This window comes from Hyla sarda, chromosome 5 (genome assembly GCF_029499605.1).
Source record: "Hyla sarda isolate aHylSar1 chromosome 5, aHylSar1.hap1, whole genome shotgun sequence".
Lineage (NCBI taxonomy): Eukaryota > Metazoa > Chordata > Amphibia > Anura > Hylidae > Hyla > Hyla sarda.
This window is the reverse complement of record NC_079193.1, coordinates 184,621,237-184,635,005: the sequence shown is the minus strand read 5'-3', so window position 1 is coordinate 184,635,005 and position 13,769 is coordinate 184,621,237. Positions and strand designations below refer to the sequence as shown.

The 13,769-nt window shown below is 45.5% G+C and overlaps 1 protein-coding gene across 5 annotated transcripts in view; it reads right to left on the bottom strand.

Moving 5' to 3' along the window:
* Window positions 1-13,769, bottom strand: part of LOC130273682 (uncharacterized) — a 125,027-nt gene that overhangs the window by 42,345 nt on the left and 68,913 nt on the right. For all 5 annotated transcript variants that reach the window (XM_056520890.1, XM_056520894.1, XM_056520895.1 and 2 more), the window contains one exon: window positions 13,602-13,635. In XM_056520890.1, the coding sequence (XP_056376865.1) occupies window positions 13,602-13,635 (34 nt within the window). The remainder of the gene's footprint in view (window positions 1-13,601; window positions 13,636-13,769) is intronic.

Below are 13,769 nucleotides of genomic sequence, written 5' to 3'. Positions count from 1 at the left end.
TGTGGGGTTTGGACCCAGGTTTCTTTCTTATGTTAAACTCCTCTACCAGTGCCCAACTGCCCGTCTTCGTGTTAACGGACGGCTATCCCGTCATTTGAGTTGCAGAGAGGTATGCGACAGGGGTGTCCCCTGTCGCCTCTACTCTGCATTAGCTATAGAGCTGCTGGCTTGTATCCAGGATCCTCACCTGCTATAATTGGATTCTGCTATGGTTCCATTGATGAGAGAGTGGCGCTCTACGCAGATGACATGTTGCTATTTTTGGGAGATACCGCTAGGTCTCTGACCTCTGCTATGTCTATTATTACCGAGTTTGGTACATACTCTGGCCTGCTCATTAATTGGGATAAGTCGGTTCTGATGCCCTTAGATCCTTTGCCTAGTATTCCTCAGATAGCCCTCTCCAATATTCAGGTGGTTAAGGAATTTAAATACTTAGGTATTAACATTACACCATTTTTGCATGATTTTATACCCCGGAATTTGACACCCCTGCTGGACAAGAGCTCTCAGAAGGTGACTGTCTGGTGTAAATTGCCGATCTCAGTGGTTGGCCGGACTAATCTAACAAAAATGGTGCTCATGCCACAGTTATTGTATGTGCTGCAGAACTTACTGTTACTGTATGTGAACTGTTTCTTTAAAAAAAATAAAAATGTTTAAAACTTTAAATAAAAAAATTTATCTGATAAAAAAAAAAAAAAAAAAAAAAAAAAAAACTTCCAATCCTTCCAGTACTTATCAGCTACTGTACACTACAGAGGAAGTTCTTTTCTTTCTGAATTTCCTTTCTGCCTGACCACAGTGCTCTCTGCTGACACCTCTGTCCATGTCAGGAACTGTCCAGAGCAAGAGAGGTTTGCTATGGGGATTTGCTCCTACTCTTGACAGTTCCTAAAATGGACAGAGGTGTCAGCAGAGAATACTCTGGTCAGGCAGAAAGGAAATTCAAAAAGAAAAGAACTTCCTCTGTAGTACACAGCAGCTGATATTGGATGTACTGGAAGGATTGGGATTTTCTTTTAAAGTAAGGCTACTGTCACACTGAGAATTCATCCGTTATTAAACATCCATTTTCTGTGTAAAAACGGATGTATAATAACGGATGAAATAACGGGTGCTAACGGATGAATAAGGTCCGTCAAAATAAAGGGCATATTAATCTGTCATGTATGGACGTTTTAACACCTCTGCCTACAGACTCCAACAGCTGGGACTACTACTACTCCCATCATGGAACAGAATTGTTTCCATGATGGGAGTAGTAGTTCCCCGGCTGCAGGAGTCTGCCAGTGGCTGGGGAGGCTACGTTAGTGTTAGTCTTAGTCTGTTCCATGATGTGGGTAGTAGTACACTGTTCCATGATGGGGGTTGTAGTACAGGGGCTGAGGGAATGATCGCACTGGGTCTCACTTCTGAGACCTGATTTGATTAGAAGTTATTAAAACAGGGGAGCGGGAGTCATGCTCCACTCCCCTGCAATGTAGGAAGTATTTACTTTAATTTTTAAATTCCCCGCCAGGAGCCCTGGGGAGACCAGAAGTGAGTCCCAGTGCGATCAATCCCCGTTCCATGATGGTGGTTGTAGTACAAACACTAATGTAGCCTCCCCAGCCACCGGCAGACTCCCGCAGCCGGGAAATTACTACTCCCATCATGGAAACAAGTCTGCTCCGTGATGGGAGTAGTAGTAGTCCCTCAGCACTGCAGGAGTCTGCTGAGGTCATCTCTTCTGAGCATGCTCAGAAGTTATGTCATCAGTTTGCACCTGGTTTAGAATATCCGTTATAAAGGCTCATCCGTTTGCCATGGACTTCAATGTTAAAAATAACGATAATAATCAAAAAATCCCATAGACTTTAACCCCTTCACGACCAAGCCCATTTTCACCTTCAGGACCTGGGCATTTTTTGAACATCTGACCACTGTTACTTTAAACATTAATAACTCTGGAATGCTTTTAGTTATCATTCTGATTCCGAGATTGTTTTTTCGTGACATAGTCTACTTTATGTCATAGTTATTAAAATTTCACTGATATTTGCATCCTTTCTTGGTAAAAAAATCAAAAAATTTCATGAAAACTTAGAAAAATGCTAAATTTTCAAACTTTGAAACTCTGTGCTTGTAAGGAAAATGGATATTCCAAATAAGTTACATATTGATTCACATATACAATATGTCTTCTTTATGTTTGCATAAAAAAATTGACGTGTTTTCACTTTTGGAAGACATCAGCAGCAATTTTCCAATTTTTCTCAAGATTTTCAAAATCGTACTTTTTCAGGGACCAGTTCAGGTTGGAAGTGGATTTTAAGGGTCTTCATTTTAGAAATACCCTATAAATGACCCCATTATAAAAACTGCACCCCCCAAAGTATTCAAAATTACATTCAGTAAGTGTTTTAACCCTTTAGGTGTTTCACAGGAAGAGCAGCAAAGTGAAGGAGAAAATTCAAAATCTTCATTTTTCACGCATGTTCTTGTAGACCCAATTTTTGAATTTTTATAAGGGGTAAAAGGAGAGAAATCACTCTAAAATGTGTAACCCAATTTCTCTCAAGTAAGTAAACACCTCATATATGCATGTAAAGTGTTCGGCGGGTGCAGTAGAGGGCTCAGAACGGAAGGAGCGACAATGGGATTTTGGAGAGTGATTTTTTCTGAAAGGGGGCATGTCCCATTTAGGAGGCCCCTATGGTGCCAGAACAGTGGACCCCCCCACATGTGACCCCATTTTGGAAACTACACCCCTCATGGAATTTAATAAGGGGTACAGTGAGCATTTACATCCCACTGGCGTTTGACAGATATTTGAAACAGTGGACTGTGCAAATGAAAAATTGTATTTTTCATTTTCACAGACCACTGTTCCAAAAAATCTGTCATACACCAGTGGGGTGTAAATGCTCACTGTACCCCTTATTAAATTCCATGAGGGGTGTTATTTCCAAAATGGGGTCACATATGGATATTTATTGTTTTGCGTTTATGTCAGAACTGCTGTAACAATCAGCCACCCCTGTGCAAATCACCTCAAATGTACATGGTGCACTCTCCCTTCTGAGCTTTGTTGTGCGCCCGCAGAGCACTCTGCGTCCACATATGGGGTATCTCCGTACTCGGGAGAAATTGCATTACAAATTTCAAGGGTATTTTTTCCCTTTTACCTCTTGTGAAAATGAAAAGTATGCGGCAACACCAGCATGTCAGTGTAAAAAACTTAATTTTTATACACTAACATGCTGGGGTAGACCCCAACTTCCCCTTTTCATATGGGTTAAAGAAAGAAAAAGCCCCCCAAAATTTGTTAGGCAATTTTTCCTGAGTACGGCGATACCCCATGTGTGTCCCAAAAGTGAAAGAGCGCCATGCACATTTGAGGCATAAATTAGGGATTTGCATAGGGGTGGACATAGGGGTATTGTACATCAGTGATTTCCAAACAGGGTGCCTCCAGCTGTTGCAAAACTCCCAGCATGCCTGGACAGTCAATGGCTGTCCGGTAATTCTGGGAGTTGTTGTTTTGCAACAGCTGGAGGCTCCATTTTGGAAACAGTAGCGTACCAGACGTTTTTCATTTTTATTGGGGAGGGGAGGGGGGCTGTGTAGGGGTATGTGTATATAAAAGTTTTGAAAGCCTTTCTTGATACGCTGCCCCTTTCAAGAAGGTTTCTAGTTTTGTGTAAATGATCAATCCTTAAGTGCTATAATTTTTTCTGCTTTCTTTATCATTTTTAAAATCTAACATGAATGATAACACCCTTGTTTACACGCAGAGGCTGCAAAACCTAGTAATCAATACTATTTTACAAAGAAGTTCTTTTTTCCTTTAACACTTTATGACATTGTATATTATTATAAGTTTTCATTTCTATCTGATCATCTAGTTACCAAAAGCACCTTACAAAGCTGCTGGACTTAATTTCACTATGTGGTGGTGCTCAGCAAGGCAAATAGCGATCAGATGTACAATCCAAAATACATATCCAGAGAAAGGAATAACCTGCAGGACTCATATGGACACATTGTCAGATGCAGACAGCAAGGGACAACTATTTAGTTTGACTATGCACATATCTTTGGTTCTTTAGGTTGGTCTAGTCTTACCTCTCTTAAAACAACAAATCAAGAGACCAGCATGTTCCATATCAAACAAAGCATACACCACATAACAGTAAGACACAGAAACTATCCACTAAATACATACTATAAGTAAATCTGTCAATGTATTCTACATGCCTGCATTTTTAATTGGCATTATTTATTTTCTGTGTCTTACTGTAGCATGAGATGTGTGTATTTATTAAAGTTCTAGTTTTAAGAGAGGTGGGACTAGGGAGAAAGGTAGGGGCTAAAAGGAAAAGGAGATTTTTTCTACTCACCGTAAAATCTCTCTCTAATAGCCTTCAATGGGGGACACAGATACTGATGGGTATATGCTCTTGCCACTAGGAGGCGCTTACACTAGGAAAAGAAGTTGGCTCCTCCCTTGGCAGGATATACCCGCACACTGGAAGTGAGGTAATCAGTTTTGTCACAAAGCAGTAGGAGAAGCCAAAAAGGACCCTAGAAAGAATCCCGGATATAAAAAAAAAAAAAAACGGAAGAGTATCCAGACCAAAAAATGAAGAAATGGTGGGTGCAGTGTCCCCCACTGAAGGCTACGAAAATTTTTTTACGGTGAGTACAAAAAAAATAAAAAAAATATATTTTTCTCTGTCGCTCTTCATGGGGTACACCATTACTGATGGGACTGCTGGGACGTACCAAAGCAGTCCCCTAGGGTGGGAAAAACAACCACCAGAGAAAGAGAATCAGTCCAGAGACCGAACCCACTCGACAGTAAGGCCTGCGGACGAGATCCTGGGCAAAGACAACCCAGGCCTAGAAGCAGAGCTCCCGGAAGAAACCCCTGTCCATGGAAATGTACCAGCACGACAAAGGAAGAGACCGTCCTATGTAGAGACTCTAAACCTACGGTCCACCTAGAGAGACAAGAAAGTCAACTAGGAAGCCAGATGGGCCAGAACCATCCCAGGAGGAGGTAGGAAATCAACTCAAAGGAACAGAGAACCCGACAGAAGGCTAGGGTGGCTGGGAAACAAAAATAGAAAAGGGACACAACAAGAGAACCCCATCCAGAGTCAAAAAGTCAAGAGAACATGGCGGAAAAAATGTCAGGGAGAGCAGTGTATGCCTGAGCAAAAAGGAGAGCACAAAAAAGGTGGAGACCAGAAGTCCACCGGAAAAAAGAAAGATGGAAACAGGCTCTAGAGAGGCCAGATACAAAAAATAAATAATAAAAAAATTTAAAAAATATATAAACGACGATCTGAACAGCTGCAGACCAAAAACTGCCAGCCCATGTGCCCGTCGCGAGCGAGGTGAAATAAAAGCTCGACTAGCATGATCTGGAACCTGGAACGCCCTCCATCTTGTGAGCACATGGACCCTGAAGGAGGAGACGGAAGTAATAACTGGAAGGCGGACACCTGTAGAGTAAGTAAACCCAACGTCCGCGAAACGCTCCGGGTGACAAACTTCTATGTCGAGACAAGAAGTGCTGACAGAAAGACCGCCCACAAAAGGGATCATGGAGAAGTCTGGGCTGGAGAACTAACCTGCCCGAGACCTCAACCATCACTAAGGCCCAAATAACCAGGAGGGCCGATCCAGAAAAGGCATGCCCAGCAGCCTAGGATAGTGTCCAAGACATGGAGACCAAGTGGACCAAAGCACTCCCAAGCAACAACAGGATGGGAACGGAGGGGGAAATAAAAAGGGAAGGTTACTACAGAAGACCGTAGTGTCAGTGTAGCGTAACTGACACTGACCAAGGGAAGGATGAACATACCCCTCCAGGGAGATTGCACAGAGGTAGGAGGAGAGCAATGGCAGGACCAAACAACAGACTGTGCTAGACCGGCTGTCGCTGAGCCATAGATGTATAAACTCCTCCAACAGAGGAGAATGCCAAGTCTGCATGAGCAGCAGTAATGACCAAGAGCCAGCCTGCAAAAGTGCCCAGCTCAGCTGATTGCTCTCAGCAAAAGCAAGGGCCCAGCGGGGTACCCCACATAATATTATATATATATTTATATAGGAAAAACAAGGGGTGGTTGCGATGAAACTTTGGCACTGACCGGCCAAGCTCCCTGATCCCCGTACCCCATGTGGAAGGGGGATTGTCAAAATGCGCCAGGCACTATAGGAGAAGGAAATGATAGCTGAAGGTAAGGGGCAAAGTACTAGGCGGACATAGCCCCCAGTAACCCTGCAACAACATATCAAGGTATGGAGGAGCCAAATTGTGTCACCGGAGAGATCTGAATTCTGGACACTGGTGCTGGGCAAAAGATAAAAAGATGTGACTACGAATGCAAGTAAGAAGCGCACACACAGCAACCAAAGCGTTGAGAGGAACACCCCAACATGGTGAAACCCTGGACCAGATGGGTGACAATGGAGCTATCCTGGTCATGACTAAGGCAACAGAGCAACAGAGCCGGCGCCTGAACTACCCAGCACAGGAACTCAGGACACTCCCTTCAGCACCTGGCTACTCTGCACACGTAGAGCCCACCTTCCCATTTCGGTGATGTGTGCGTTGGGCATTCCTGTGATCTTGTTTCCACAGGTCTACGCCAGTTGAGCACCTCTGTTCTGGCATGGGGCCTGATGGGGCAACACACTCAGTTCAGCACCCCTTGAACTGAGTGTGTTGCCCCATCAGGCCCCATGCCAGAACAGAGGTGCTCAACTGGCGTAGACCTGTGGAAACAAGATCACAGGAAGGCCCAACGCACACCTCACCGAAATGGGAAGGTGGGCTCTACACGTGCCGAGTAGCCAGCATACGTAGGGACACAGACATGGTTTCCACACGATAGTAGTGGGGTACCAAGGCTGCAGACGCGAAAAAAAACGCAGACATCCAAAAATCCAGCAGTATGGAAGACAGCTCAGCACCCAATGACCTATTACAGCTATGCCCCGTGCACCTGTAGAAAGTGGAACAGAGGGCTGCTATTGCTGTGAAACTCGATGGAACCTGCAGGAAACGCCCACACTCCATCTCTTAATGGTTCCACACACCAGGACTGCTGTCACAGAAGCAAGAAAGGAAGGATGTATGTGGGAAAGGAAACATGAAGACACAATCTGATAGACCGGTACAAAAGGTCCAATGAACCCACCGAGACACTTTCTGGAACTTCACATGGAAAATGAGTCACAGGACTGCAGCTGTGAGAGCGACAAGAATGGGGGTGTCACCTGGCGGATTAGAAGACCATGCAGACACAGTCAGGTTATCTGGCACCATGGCCACACCGAGTCCTGCGTTCAGAAACACACAGAAAGTGGGTTATCAGACTTCAGCCCAGAGAGCAGCCAGTATGTAAAGAGGGACCTGGTAAAGGAGGGAACCCCACGAACCAGTATGTGGTGCATTGTATCGCTTGGAAATACACGTTGGCAGTGGGTTATCTGAACTTCCATCCACGGTGTGGGAAGTGTATGGCCGTTGACTTGACGATGTAGTAGTAAACCATGCAGACAACCATCTGGCTGGTTGGGATAGGATTGCAGAACACTCAGCGTCACCTTCAAACCCACCCACAGAAAGTGGGGTATCAGTGCGGCCAAACTAACGGGCGACTTGGCGGTGTAGGCAATCCAGCAGACGAAAGTCTGGCTTACTGGCATCAGTTGGAGGACCTACAGGGACCCTCATCCAGATTCCATACACCAGCAGTGACGTACGGGAAACCTGACCATGACCACGGCAGCCCAAAGAGGGGAGACTGACATCGGCAGAGCCCATTCAGACAACAGTCTGGCTGAATAGGTACACCTCCAGGCGCTGGTGAAAAGGGGACAGTCAGATAGATGATAATTGTGCCCCTCTGTCACCTGTGGAAGGCAGGGGAGGCTTAGGAGCCATGGATAATATTACCGTCACCCTGGAAGATCGGGGGAGGCTGAGAAGCCGTGGATTGTATCCCCCGTTACCCCGTATTGGGTCCATAGGACACGCTGGGTCCTTTCTTCGTACACCTCGCACAGCAGTGGGGTACCAGAACGCCAGCCGCAGATATATCAGCCGAGTGATGATTGACAGGCAGCGGAAACCACGCAGACCACTATCTGACTTACTGGTATGGGTCCATAGTATACAACGGGTCACTTCTTCGGACACCTCGTACAGCAGTGGGGTACCAGAATGCCAGCTGCGGACGTGGCAGTTGTGAGAGGAGCGACAGGCGAGACTACTGTCTGGCATATTGATATCAGGTCCAATCCTCACACAGGGACACTTCCACGGAGACCTTGCACTGGATGTGGGGATCCAGAGCACTAGCCGCAGATGCGGCAGCCTGTGGAGGAAGGAGAATCATATTGTATGACATGCAAAGAACACCACCTTGATGGGTGGCGGGCAGACCTGAGAGTAGGAACTTCAAAAGCATCCTTAGCGTCCGCCAGGAATGCAAAAAGCCCTTGCAAGTGCACCACCAGTGTCTTGCCATGGTAGGGAGTGACTGGAAGTCGGCCGCGGACAGGACGGACATTTATGATACTCAGTGGCAGGGGAGAAAAGTCACTGAATATAGCCCCGGTAGTTACCAAGGGTTTGTGAAATCCCTGAACAACCCGCCACAGTGTAACGTGTAAGTTACCTGACAGAGTTAGAACCCTGCAGGGAATAGGTATAGAGGCATACCCCAACTGAGTCAATGTAATTTGTCAATAGAAGGTCACCCACAGGGTGACAGAAGCATATAAAGCGGCCCTCCATACAGTCCCTAGAAAGGGACCCTGCAGATATTAAACTGATAGACATGACAGAGCAAGGCTACAAGGGGAAGCTCACAAGAAGCAATGGAAAACAATGGCACAACACAATTATTGGCCACAAGAGGGCGCCAAACGCCACCAAATTACTATTTTTCTCTTTTTTTTCATGGCAGGAAGGAAGCGTGGGGATCAAGACACCCTGCGCTGATACTGCCCGTGTGGTTCCCTAAGTGAGATGGGCTAGGACGCTCACAGCATGTCCCTGATGTAGGGACACTTAAAGCGTACCCGTCAGATCCAACAAAAAAACATTTTATTTTTTTTATATATCACTCAGTACCTAATCCTGACCATGTACATCTATTTTTAGGTGTCTAGCACCTTTATTTATTTTATTACACTTTTAACACTTTTAATTAAGCTCACTAGTCTGAATTCCTCCCAAAGGGAGGGGGTGTGGACTCACTGTGCAGGTCTCCGCCCCCTCCCTCAGTATGCTGTCTGCTCACATCTCCCCTAGAATTAGCAAAACTACAACTCCCAGCTTGTCCTCACTGACAGTAGCGGGACACAAGCTGACAGTGGGAGGATTTTTCCTCCAGCTGTGAGCCCTGCGCTCACAGCTGTCAATCAAGGAAGTGGGTCCATGACGTAGGTGATGACGCATGGACACAGCACCACTAGTATGTGTCCAAGCAGGCAGGGGGGGTAGTTGTTTGACTGGCTTTTTCAGTATGAAATACAGAAAATTTTCTAATGAAAGCAATTGCAAAACCTATTGGTTTTGCATGCTTTACAACATATCAAAAGTATTTGTATCTGACAGTGCCCATTAAGGACCAAGGGCATACAGGTACGCCTTTGCTCCCTGGTACTTAAGGACCAAGGGCATACCTGTACCCCTATCAGCAGGCACCCCCCCCCCCCATGTCGGTGACCCGGAAAATAAGGGGGATCAGGGTTGTCCAAGACACCCACGATCCCCCTGAAGGGACAGGAGTGAGGTGGCAGGGGTGCCACCCCTCCTATCCCTGCTATTGGTCGTCTAGAGGCGACGACCAATAGCAGATCGGGGGCTGGGGGGGTTAACTTTCAGTTTCCCCGTTCTGCCCACCCACAATAGGCAGGGCAGAATGGGGAAACCGAGGAGGACCGGCACCGAAGCCCACTTACCCAATCTGCGGCAGAAGAGGACGGCGATGCGGCTCCCTGGATCCTACGGTGAGTTGCATACACACAGTGGTCTCTAAACTGTAGCCTCCAGATGTTACAAAACTGCAAATCCATGCACCCCCAAACAGCAAACCGTTGTCTCGGCATGCTGGGAGTTGTAGTTCCGTACCTCCAGCTGTTGCATAACTACATGTCCCAGCATGCCCTTCAGCGATCAGTACATGCTGGGAGTTGTGGTTAGGCAACAGCTGGAGGTACGGAACATCTCCCAGCATGCCCTTCAGCGATCAGTACATGCTGGCAGTTGTGGTTATGCAACAGCTGGAGGCACACTGGTTGGAAAATACTGAGTTAGGTAACAGAACCTAACTGAAGGTTTTCCAACCAGTACAACTCCCAGCATGCATGATCTGTCAGTACATGCTGGGAGTTGTAGTTTTGAAACAGCTGGAGGTACATTCACACGGGCAGGTTTACAGTAAGTTTCCCGTTTCAAGTATGAGTTGCGGCAAATTTTTTGCCACAGCGCAAACTCCTAGCAGAAAACTTACTGTAAACCTCCGCCCGTGTGAACGTACCCTAAAAACACTAAACTACCACATAATAAAGGGTAAAACACTACATATACACCCCCTTACTCTGTCCCCCCCAATAAAAGTGAAAAACGTATTGTACGGCAGTGTTTCCAAAACGGAGCCTCCAGCTGTTGCAAAACAACAACTCCCAGCATTTCCAGACAGCCACTGACTGTCCAGGCATGCTGGGAGTTTAGCAACAGCTGGAGGCACCCTGTTTGGGAATCACTGGCGTAGAATACCCCTATGTCCACCCCTATGCAATCCCTAATTTAGTCCTCAAATGCGCATAGCGCTCTCTCACTTCGGAGCCCTGTCGTATTTCAAGGAAACAGTTTTTCTCTAGTTTCTTACCAAAATGCTGTTGCCCAAAATTTTTCTTTTTCACAAGGGAAATAGGAAAAAAGCCCCCAAAAATGTGTAACCCCATTTCTTCTCAGTAAGAACATACCCCATATGTGGATGTAAAGTGATCTGCAGGTGAACTACAATGCTCAGAAGAGAAGGAGCGCCATTGAAGAGAAAATTTGTCCAGAATTGAAGGCCACGTGTTTACATAGCCCCGATAGTGCCAGAACAATACACCCCCCCCCACATGTGACCCTATTTTGGAAACTACACACCTCATGTAATGTAATAAGGGGTGCAGTGAGCATTTACGCCCCACAGGTGTCTGATAGATTTTTGGAACAGTGGTCCGTGAAAATGAAAAATGTAATCTTTCATTTGCTCAGCCCACTGTTCCAAAGAACTGGCCAGTGGGGTGTAAATACTCACTGCACCCCTTATTAAATTCTGTGAGGGGTGTAGTTTCCAAAATGGGGTCACATGTGGGGGGGGGGGGGGGTTCACTGTTCTGGCACCACGGGGGACTTTGTAAAACACACATGGCCCCTGACTTCCATTCCAAACAAATTCTCTTTCCAAAAGATCAATGGCGCTCCTCTTCTGAGTATTGTAGTTCCCCGCAGAGCACTTAGACGTCCACACATGGGGTATTTCTATACTCAGAAGAAATGGGGTTACAAATTTTGGGGGTAATTTTCTCCTATTACCCCTTGTAAAAATGTCAAATTTGGAGGAAAAAATTTTCTTCTTCATTTACACATCCAACTTTAACAAAAAGTCGTCAAAACACCTGTGAGGTGTTAAGGCTCCCTGTACCCCTTGTTACGTTCCTTGATGGGTGTAGTTTCAAAAATAGTATGCCATGTGTTTTTTTTCTTGCTGTTCAGGCACCATAGGGGCTTCCTAAATGCGACATGCCCCCCAAAAACCATTTCAGCAAAATTTGCTTTCCAAAAGCCAAATGCGACTCCTCTTCTGAGCATTCTAGTTCGCCCGCAGAGCATTTTACGTCCTAACATGGGGTATTTCTCCCATTACTCTTTGTAAAAAAAAAAATTCTTCATTTACGCATCCGACATTAACGAAAAGTCGTGAAACAGCTGTGGAGTGTTAAGGCTCACTGGACCCCCCTTGTTACATGCCTTGAGGGGTGTTTCCAAAATGGTATGCCATGTGGGGGGTTTTCTGCTGTTCTGGCACCATAGGGGCTTCCTAAATGTGACATGCCCTCCAAAAGCCATTTCAGAAAAACTCGCTCTCCAAAATCCCATTGTCGCTCCTTCCCTTCTGAGCTCTCTACTGCACCTGCCGAACACCTGACATACACGAGGTATTTCCTTATTCGAGAGAAATTGGGTTACAAATTTTGAGAGGATTTTACTCCTTTTACCCCTTGTAAAAATAACAACGAGCTCCCAGAACTGTGTCTTGCCTCCTACTGACACTAGCTAAAACTGATTACCTCACTTCCAGTGGGCGGGTATATCCTGCCAAGAAGGAGCAGACTTCTTTTCCTAGTGTCAGCGCCTCCTAGTGGCAAGAGCATATACCCATCAGTATCGATGTCTAAAGCAAGAAAGAGAGAAATGTGCATAGTCACAAGAAATGGGCGTCACCCTGCTGTCTGTATCTATGACCACGTAAACTCAATAAAACGGCATGTTTACTACTCCCACAGGTGAGTGCCTCAAGTTATCATTTACTTTGCATGTGTATTGTGGACTGTGCATTTATTCGCTCTTTGCCTTGCTTCACCTCATAGCGGACAGCAGCTGTGTAAAGTTTGCACGGTAGACTACAAAGCCATTTTACACTGCAAAGGAAAATTTATGTAAGGCAAAGCAAACTCTGTGACATGTCGGCCATGTTTGGTCTGTTGTACCCTATGGGCATGCCATGGTTTTGACCACTATTTTGCAGGTTTTCCAAAATATATTCACATATGGAAAATTTCTGATGTAAACATATCCATGGAATAAATAAAACAAACTATGTGTAAACCACCTTAATAAAAGCTAACATGATATCTTAAACCAGAGCTTTACTTTACTCAGAATAAACTAAAATAAATAAAATAAAAACATGGATTGAAAGGGTGGAGCTTCCTCATTACACATAAAACAAAAGAACAGGCGCTCCCTTGTGGAGAATCAATCACATGTGGGATCACAGGTGTGTGGGGAGGGAGAGTAAAATGAAGGCTCACCCTGCCAAGTTGTGCAAATTCCCACACAACAAGGATATGCGTTTTGCTGTAGTGAACTAGGTCTGCAGCCTTCCTGGAAACGATAGATATGTGAGGGCGAAAACTTCAGGGGTGCAGGAATACAGGCGCTGACCAAAAAGGGGACCAGTGAAGCCAGGTAGGTAACAAAAAGCTTTAATCCAATGCAACGCGTTTCACCGCGCTTGCGCGGTTTCGTCAGGCATGCCTGATGAAACCGCGCAAGCGCGGTGAAACACGTTGCATTGGATTCAAGCTGTTTGTTACCTACCTGGCTTCACTGGTCCCCTTTTTGGTCAGCGCCTGTATTCCTGCACCCCTGAAGTTTTCACCCTCACATCATTACACATAAGACAGAACTATATATCACAGAACAATATATAAGTGACATATTCATACATGCTCTATTAAATTGCTGACATGCCAACCTCTTTTCAAAAGGTCAAAAAGAATGAAAAAGAACAGATTTAAAAACTCGCCTAGTGGATTTCTCTGATGTTCCAGCTTTTACTTCTGCCAATAACAAAGAAAAATACAATTACAAAATATCAAAAGACAAGTGTACGAATTGTTACTGTTACTTATAAATGTATGGACACAGACTCTTCAGGCTTGCCTTTTTGAAAACGACAAGACATCGCTTCAGG